Genomic DNA, 9,253 nt, shown 5'->3' with positions numbered 1-9,253 from the left:
TTTGGGTCTTTGGGCAGATACTCCAGGTGCTCAGCGAGCACCCAGAAGGCGAGGAATCGTTCCAAAGGCTCTGGTGGTGCTCTGACATCATCGACGACTGTCTCCTTTTCTCCACTACTTTGTATTTGAATAAAGTAGTTTTAGAAACCTGTACCAAATTACTTCTTGTCAAGAGCACAACCTTCTGGTAAAACAGGAAATCTTCCCTCGTAATTAATCACACATTCATAAGTGTTAAAATAGGAGTTAGAAAAATAAATTATTCAACACTGACATTTTATTTTCTGAACTTTATCATTTTTACAAAACAAAAAGCAGGTATCAAAAACAGCAAAGAGGTTATAGAATTTCCCCACCAGTTTTCACATAAGACAGTGATTATGAAACTGGCGCCCAATGTAAATACGAAACACAGGCTGATTTCCCTCTTGGTCATATGCATTTGGGTGGTTTGTTTTGGAGCCATTGAATAATAACTTTTTATAAGCACCGGTCATTTTTTGAGAACCCATTTGGTTTGTCCAACAAGTAAACACTTTTTGCTATGCGGCGTTTTCCTTTTTTAAGAACCACTAAGCTAAAATACAGAATGTGTAGATGTCTGGATCTGAACCAAAGTTTTTAAGATCCTATTTACCCTGAAGAACACTGAAGACATTTATAGGGCATATCAGATACTAGTTATATACCTCATCATGTCTAAGGCAGCTATTAGAGTTCTAAATAAATCAGCATTTCATTCACAGGCTGCCCAGAGTTTGAACTTCATCAAAGTTTTCATGTCTTTTCTGATTTGGAGTAGTTTCCCCAAATAGGGTCATATTATTAGAACAAAGTTTTATGCTCAGGCCAAACAGGCTCTGGCATTTCATAGATACATTTTTATAGAGCAAGACTTCTTGCTCTGGACCCTGGAGACCACAGAGAAATCGAGAGGCCATGATTACTGGGTGCGGAGAGGAAGAGGCATACTTAAGCTCACATGATCTGGAGGTAAGCAGAAACAAAGGTGGAATTCGGTCGTGCTGTTCACCCACCACCTGTTCCAGAAACACATTTTGCTTAAATACGGGAATTATGGTCCAGTTTTGCAATGTTAATAGCTGCCAGTTTCTCAAAGGTATTTTTTGTAAAGATCATTTCCTGGCTAGCAATGAGTTAGGAAACTGGCCTCAAATTCAGATCAAATTTTTCACTATTAGTCAAAAACAAAACAGAACACCTCAAAAAACCAAAAATGCAAACAAAACAAAAAAACCCCCATCAGCCAATAGGGGTTAAAATTGCACACTTAAACTTGAAGGCAAATTATATTATATACAGACAGGTATACACATCACCGTAATAGTTTTGAGAGCGTGAAACACTCCTGTTGAAACGTTTCCTCTATATTATCCCAATTTTCATGAAAGGAAAATTGATATGTAATCTCCTTCTTTACAGATATGAAAAAGGAAGCAAGAAGGCAAAGCTGAGAGAAACAGATGCTACCCCCAAGGGCAGCGGTGGCATTTGGTTGTTTTGGTCTTTGTACCAGCAACTCCCACACCCAGAGGAGAGACCCAGACCCTGCTGGGCTACACAGTTTTCCTTGCAGTCAGCACTCGAACAATGGACCCCACTCCTCCGGCAGCAAGTGCCTAAAAATAGACCAAAACGTAAATGTTGACAGAATCATAAAGGGTCAGTCCTCATACCAAGTAGAACATTTTTCTTTAAGAAGGAATGTGTGCCGCTACCGATTTTGAATTCTTTAATTTTCATAAACACTTCTTGAACTCCTGTCATGTCCCAGGCACTGTTCTTGGCACTGGGGATACAGTCCCTACCCTTATGTACCCACACGCTAGTGAGATACTAGTTTACATTCTAGTATGTTGTTTTCGAATAACAGTATGTTCTTAAAGGTTTACAGCATGTTCTTGCCTAAAACAGGTGCTCAAGTATAGATTTAGGATATTCACTTTATTCTCTTCTTAGCACGGGCAGGAAGAAATCGAAATCGAGATCAACTGTCCTAAGTTCCTTTAGATTAGCCAGTTTGTCAGATTCTTTTTATTCTCCCGAGCTAAGAATATATTATTTAATAGCTAAGAACTTAGGAACTGTAATTTTGACTTTACCTTAAAAAACTGGAAGTCATGACTAAGCATCAGGAATTTGAAGCTCTGGTTTACTTACTGAATACTTTTATGTACTGGGTACTGTGCTAGATGCTAGGGATATAGCATCTTCTGGTCTATTGGGAAGGGACAGACATGTAGAGATCGTTACTATACTATAATATAGTATAACATTCTGTACACACAAGTGTGCACTGGGGTGTAAGGAGCCACTGAGGTAGAGAAAATCACGAGCAGAAGTATGCAGGTGTGAACCGGTATGGGGTGTTCCGGGAAGCAATACTACTGTGCTCGCTGCTGGAGCACAGGGAGAATAACATGAAGAGGAGTGGCTGGACCTGGGAACTCGGGCTTTATTCTGCAGGTGACTGACAGGGTAGATCTGGGTTTTCGAGAGGACACTCTGGCGACCGGGTGGAGAAGAGATTTGAGGGAGGTGAAATTGGTAGCCGGAGGCCTGTTTAGGAAGCTACGGCAACAGACTGGGAGAGATGCTATGAAGAGTTGCATTAGAGGTGTATCTGAGTAGATGGTTGGAGAAGCGTTTAGGAGACAGATTGGCAAAAACCGGTGAGTGATGTTAGGAAGCAACGAAAACTTAATATGAGCCTCAGTTTGCTTCCCCACCCACCAAAAGGCAAATAATAGCAAGCTCTCCCTCTTGGTATTTTTACGAGGGTTAAATGAGTTAATGTTTACAAGGTGCTTGGAATACAGTAAGTGCTCCCTCAGGGTCTACTATGATCCTGAGACTAGATAGGAGCTAGGTTGCTTAGGTTTTTAAGCTGGCTCTTCACCTCTAAATTGAGGATGATAAAGATGTTTTATACCTTACAGCGCTGTTTTAAGGAGTGAATGAAACCTAAACTAACGGTACAGTGGCTGGCAAATGGAACGTGTTCCTGAACAGGAGGACCATGTACGTTATTCTCCAAGTGGGACACTGGGGAGTGAAAGGGAACTATTCATAATTATGTTGGGAAAACAGGCATAAACTGGGGCAAACGGGAGGTATGGTTACCGTGTCCGTAAATGTTAGTTCTCTTTATTTGACAGTGCATGAGCGACCAAGTGACTTGGCCAAGACTAATGGACAAGTTTTACTACCTATTCGTATTTCCGAATGTGCTTTCACTCAGACACACACAATAGCTTCTGAAAAGCTGAGTGCCGGGAACTGTAAGATATTAGAGAACATATCCCTTCTCTGTGGTTGGTTCTATTTAAATGTTACACTGCTTACATTAATATTAATATTACCTAAGTGTTGGGTGTTAAAAATTACCTTATCAACTTTTAAGCTAAAGCTAAAAATTCCCCTTAACTATTTCTTTAATGGACTGTGTACTATCTGCAGAATGAAATGCATAAAAAATACAGGAATTCTTCATCCCACCCGCGAGTTTTTTAAATTGTGTAACATATATAACATACACTTTGCTACTTTAACCATCCATCAGTGTAAAATTCAGTGGCATTCATTACATTCCCAGGATTCTACAGTCACCACCACTGTCTATTTCCAATACTTTTTAATCACCCTAAAAAGAAATGCTGTTCCCATTAAGCAGTAACTCTATTCTCCCTCCTCCCCACTCCCTGGTAACCTCTAATCTATTTTCTGTTTCTCTGAATTTGCCCAGTCTAGATATTTGATAGAAGTGGAATCTCACAGTATTTGTCTTTTCGTACCTGGCTTATTTCACCTTGAGTAATGTTTTCGGGGTTCATCAGTGCTGTGTCATGTGTCATAATTTCCTTTATTTGGTTGTCCAATAAACAAAATGTGGTGTATGCATAAAATGGATTACCTGTTCATCTGTCCATGGGCACTTGGGTTGTTTCTACCTTTTGGCCACAGTCCAAGAATTCTTGATTTTTTATTGTTTATTTTCAAGGTTTTGATTTAGTTCAAAGTTCAAGATTATGTTAAATGAACAATACTCATTACTAATAAATGTGTTGCAAATCAGAATCTCTTAGGACCAAGGCAGTAAGCATAAAATCTAACTTTCACTTTCACACATTTATTTGTAAAGACAAAGATGTATAACCAAGTCAAAGTAATTATCCAGATGAGAGGAGTTGTCATTGTCACTATTATAAAGGAGCCGGCCACAGAGATTTATAATTCATAACTCACCTTTTCATGCCATTGCAATAACACAGCACTGCTATTGTCAGAGGGACTCTCGAAGCCTTTATAAATATACTTCATTAGAAGATCCACACCGTTCTTGTCCAGGGACTGAACTGCCTTTTCAATATCATTAGCTTTAAAAGAGATGAGCACCTTCAAGACGATGCTGCCTGCTCGATCCTGAGGATAAGAACAGAACATTTAGACATATGCGTGCCAAGTGGTTGCTCTAGAAAGGCCACACTGAGACGGTGACATTTAAAACCTGAAGGACATGAAAGAAGAATCCTTGGGGGTATCAGAGAACAGTATGTCGGTCAGAGGAAAGAACTGCTGTTAGAGTATATTCCGGGTGTTCAAGGAACAGCAAGAAGATCCCTGGTGGCCAGAGTGATAACAGTGGAAGAGTAGGACGGGTCAGAGCGGTGGTGGGAGGGCAGATTGTGTAAGCCCTGCAGGCCACCGTGAGGACTTAGGCTTTCGTTAAGAGAAATGAGAAGGTGTTCCGAAGGTTTTGAGAACAGCGATATAACCTGACTTGTATTTCAACAGGATCACTTTGTCCGCCATGCTGAGAATAAGCTGAGGTGGGACTGGTGGGGGGCAGGGGACAAGGCAGAAGGAGGGAGACCAGTTTGGAAGTTATGGCAATAACACAGGCTGGTTTTGGCTAGCATGGTAGCAGTGGAGGGGGTCAGATTCTTGACGTATCTGAAGGGGCGCTGAGAGGATTTGCTTACAGATAGAGGTGCTAATTTGCCAATGTCATTGAACCCACATTTCAGTTTTACTTCTTGTACTCAGAAAAAGATCTGAAGACAAAATGAGCTGCAGTTCTACCTTGAACCATCCTTCAAAAACAATATGTTCAGAAAACTTAAATTTTAAGTTTCATATCTATAGTCAAGATATAAGATACAGTGATCTTCATTTATAATTTTTTTTTCTTTGATAAAAGGCTGCTCCAACAGCAAAGTTATTTTTTCACCCATGAAGCCAAGCAAAGAGAACATTTAATTTACCCTTCCAACAGTTCACTTCTCCTATTCAAGAAAGAGTGATCTCTTCGGCATTCCTACTGATCAGGGTTTTACAGAATGTTTCTACCTCCTATTGCTCTTTTCAGTTTAAAGACTATGCAATTACCCAATTTAGAAAAACATTCTTACAATTCTCCACCCACAAACTGTGATAAAAACTCAGCCACATAAAAGCAGAAGGTGGTAAAATTGAAATTTCAATGACGTTCCCCACCATTTTCAAAAACCAAAGAAATGTTTCCTCTTATTGTGGCCTAGATAATTATTATGCATTTGCCCAAACTGTTACTAATACTCAATAAAGAGATCCTTAGGGCTCCTATGGACAATGGGTTCAGAGCCCTGGGCCACATTTTAAACACTAAGTAAATGTTCTTAAGAATCACTGAAAGACTGCTGCCCAGGAATGTAAGTCAGGTTTTGCTGAAGGGCAGTTTGGCAATAACACTCGTACCAAGTCTTAAAAAACGTGCATTCTCAAACTCAGCAATGCACTTCTAGGAATTTATTCAAAGGAAACAAATAAGAATTTATGCAAAATTGTTCATTTCAGTACTGCTGACAAGAAAAAAAGGTCAATATTTTAAATATATGACAAAGGGAGATTAGTTATATGTAAACCGCAGCATATCTATATGCAGGTATTAAAAAAGAGGCTTATAGAAATAAACTTATTGCCAAGATAAGATATTCATGTATATTGCAAAAAGAAAAAAGTCAGTTATAAAACTCCATTTTTATTAAAAAAAAATACCAATAGAAAAGCTCTATAAATATATAGCAACACCAAAAAGTAATAACCAATTATCTCTGGACAGTAGGATGATGAAGATTACTAGTTTTCTATAAACATTTAATTCTTATATAATTTAGAAAAATTGTTAAAAAGCAACCAAGTAGAATCGCTTTACTTCGTAAAAGTTTTGTTTATTCTTCAAGCCTTTGCTCAACTTCAACCTGAGTGGCTTCCACGGAACATACAAAATGCTCTCTTATCATAGCTCGATATCAGAGTGCTAACTTTTCATATGTAAATTTTTACCTATCAAGCTGCATTGTGAGCTCTTGTATGTAAAAGACAGTAAATAGTTAAAAGATTTGTTGATTTCAAGACATTTCCAGGATTTTGGTAAGAATGCTAAGATATCAGCAGAGATCACGGAGTTGTCTGTGACTCACCTTCACCGCCTGACTCTTGGTGTTGATGGGGGGATTTTTCAGAGCTGCCTGTAGGGCAGCGGTCATATTTCCTGTGATGGAGGTTAAGGGCATAGCAGGAGAGGGCAGGCCTCAGGAAAGCACTGGCTCTTAAGCCTTGACTTTTACATTGAAAAATTACCATGGTCACTACGTTCAATATTGTAAAACTCAACATGTTGGTTTCAAGGATGTCAGTCAAAGGTATGATACTGAAAACACTAGAGAAGGTAATAAAGCAACCACCAGTTCTTGCGTGGCTCCAATTACTAAATGAACACTTTGATAGCCTTTCATTTTCCAGTAAGACACATGCAAACATTATCCAAAGCTATATTAAAAGAATTAATAGGTCCCAACATGAAACACCTATCCTCAACCAAAATGTCTTTTATGTGATTCTAACTGGAAAAATGAAAGACCAAACTTTTGCTAGACTTATATTCTACATTAACTGAAATGCTGGTAGAAAATACTGGTCATTATTCTAGCAATCGAAATGATATACATTAGCAATCTCTCAATATTGATGAAAAGAGGCGTCACAAAAGAGCTAATAATTCAGTGACTTTTTAGGCAGCAGCTTAATTTTTCTGTTTTGGATATTTTCTCTTATATTTCATAAAGGTTATTAAAACTGTCTTATATCATACCTATTAAATTTAGTCTTTGGAAGCACTAGTGAGTTAGCAAGTACGAGGCACGGAAGGCCAATCAGACTGTCAGAATCTACAATCATTCCCCTAAAAGGAAAACCAGAGTTCACTTGTTCCTCCATCTGTAGTGCCTGACCAAAGCTTGTCTCTCGGTTGTAACAAGAGAAGAAGAGACAGTATCTTTTTATTTTATACAAAGCAGACCCATTATATGAATACAGCAGTACCAGTTAAGAGTTATCACCCACCAACCTACAGTTAGTTTCACAAAACATTATTTATCCATCACAAAGAATGTTTTCAGACAGAATAATGTTCATTGCTTCTGCGGGGAGGGGGGATCGTCTGACAAAAAACCAAAAAACCAAAACCAAAAACACAAGCCTTAGGGTTGGTGGTAAGCTGTTATTTTCAAGGCTTAACGAACTTCTAGAAAAAGCATGCCTTTTGCAAGATTGGCTCATTTTTAAGACCCAAAACATTTAAGTATTTAAATAATGAAAAATAGCAACAGCTGACTATGAAGGTTGTGGAAATCAAAGAAACATCTGTATGTTGATAAATGTTTAATGCTGTATTTTAGGTGCCTTTAAGACTAGATATAGTAGAACCAAATATTTTCACTCATATTTCCCCATTATACTTTAATAGGATATAGATGAGGAAAGGGTTTTAAAAAGTCTTATCTTATGAATACATTAGAGAATAATCAGAAATGAATGAATTCAGTAATTGAGAATCTCTAAAACTACAGCTTTAGTTGTTCCAACATTTACATTTTTCTAAAAAATATCTGGTGCAAATGTTCAAATTATGAATATTCAAATATGCAAAAACAAAAACCAGGAACTGACAGCCACATTTTAACAGAAATGGAAACGATTTCAGGATTACAAAAACCATTCTGCTTCGTACAAATGACTCATCGTCTATTTTATTCTTCATCTATTTTATTCGCTGGGGTTTATTTTAAATATTTCCAGGGATTCTCCACATGCAAGCTCTTTCTATTGTCCCTTGCTTATTAGCAGGTAAAAGGCTCCAAGCTTCCTTCGCCCGAGTTGGTTGCTTTGGACTCACCCCCCCCCCCCCCCGCCCCCCGGGTTAGCAAATTGTTTATCTTGCAACCTATATATTGCCAAATTCCTTTCTCTTAAAAAAAAAAAAAAAGAAAGAAAGAAAGAAAAGCAAAAAAGCCCACGGGCTAAAAGGACAGAGGGCCTCAATTCTGCAAATCGCCCCTTCCCTGCCGGCAAGGAATAAACTCTCCCAACGCTGCCAAAACCAAACCACCAGAACAGAAGCAGCCCGCTCCTCCCAATCAGAAATTTCTGGAGCCACCGTGGCCCCGGCAGGCACCGTCCTGCGGAGGACAACTTAGGCGCCCTCCGAGGGCCACAGAGCAGCACCAGATGCCTCCCCCCGCGCCGCGAGGGCGCGGCCGCCCTGCCAGTTCCCTGCAGGCAGCAACTCCGGCCGCAACCTGAGGAATCGGGGGCGGGGAAGGCGCGCCGGGAAGGGCAAGTTTCCCAGGCAGGACCCTGGGGTCCCGGGGCGACTCGGTTAGAAATGGGAGCGTCCCCTGCCCTCTCAGAGTGGGGGAGCCCAAAGAGACAGGTGAGCTCCGCGCCCGTGCCCCGGGAGCGGCCCCGGCTTCGCAGACCCTGCCGGCGGCGGGGTCCGGGGAGAGGGGCGCGGTGGGGTACGGAGGCCGGCAAACGCAAGGATATTGCCGCAGGCAGGAGTCCACCTCGCCTTCGTCGGGCCCGGCCTGCCCGTCGCCCCCGTCTTCCTCGTCCACGAACTTGTTCTCGTCGTACTCATCCACGTCCACCTTCCGGAACCGGGCCGACGACACCGTGTTCTTCGACATCCCCGATCCGGACCGGTGGCAAAAGCCTCTTGTTGGTGCTGCCTCTACCTCGGTAAGCGTAGCCCACCCACCGGGAACCCGCAGCCTGGCGCCTTCACTTCCCTCTTCCGCTCTGGGGCGTCGCCGGCAGCCGGGGCTCGGGCGCTTCTGGGCCTGCGCGCTGGCGGCGCTCCTTCCTCCTCAGCTTCATGCTCTTCTCTAGCCTCCTACGCCGCCCCCACGCT

General features: G+C 41.1%; 1 protein-coding gene across 1 annotated transcript; it reads right to left on the bottom strand.

Annotated features, from left to right (window-relative positions):
• Window positions 1-259: 259 nt before the first annotated feature.
• ARPC5 (actin related protein 2/3 complex subunit 5) lies at window positions 260-9,212 on the bottom strand. The gene is made up of 4 exons (XM_042925345.1): window positions 8,887-9,212; window positions 6,483-6,555; window positions 4,267-4,443; window positions 260-1,640 (listed from the first exon to the last, which is right to left on the bottom strand). Exons 1-4 carry the CDS (start codon window positions 9,027-9,029, stop codon window positions 1,578-1,580), a joined length of 456 nt encoding a protein of 151 aa, XP_042781279.1. The 5' UTR covers window positions 9,030-9,212; the 3' UTR covers window positions 260-1,577.
• Between the last annotated feature and the right edge of the window lie 41 nt (window positions 9,213-9,253).

Source organism: Panthera leo, chromosome F3, assembly GCF_018350215.1.
Source record: "Panthera leo isolate Ple1 chromosome F3, P.leo_Ple1_pat1.1, whole genome shotgun sequence".
NCBI classification, from domain to species: domain Eukaryota; kingdom Metazoa; phylum Chordata; class Mammalia; order Carnivora; family Felidae; genus Panthera; species Panthera leo.
The sequence above is the reverse complement of the archived record's forward strand: the minus strand, read 5'-3'. Positions and strand labels throughout refer to the sequence as shown.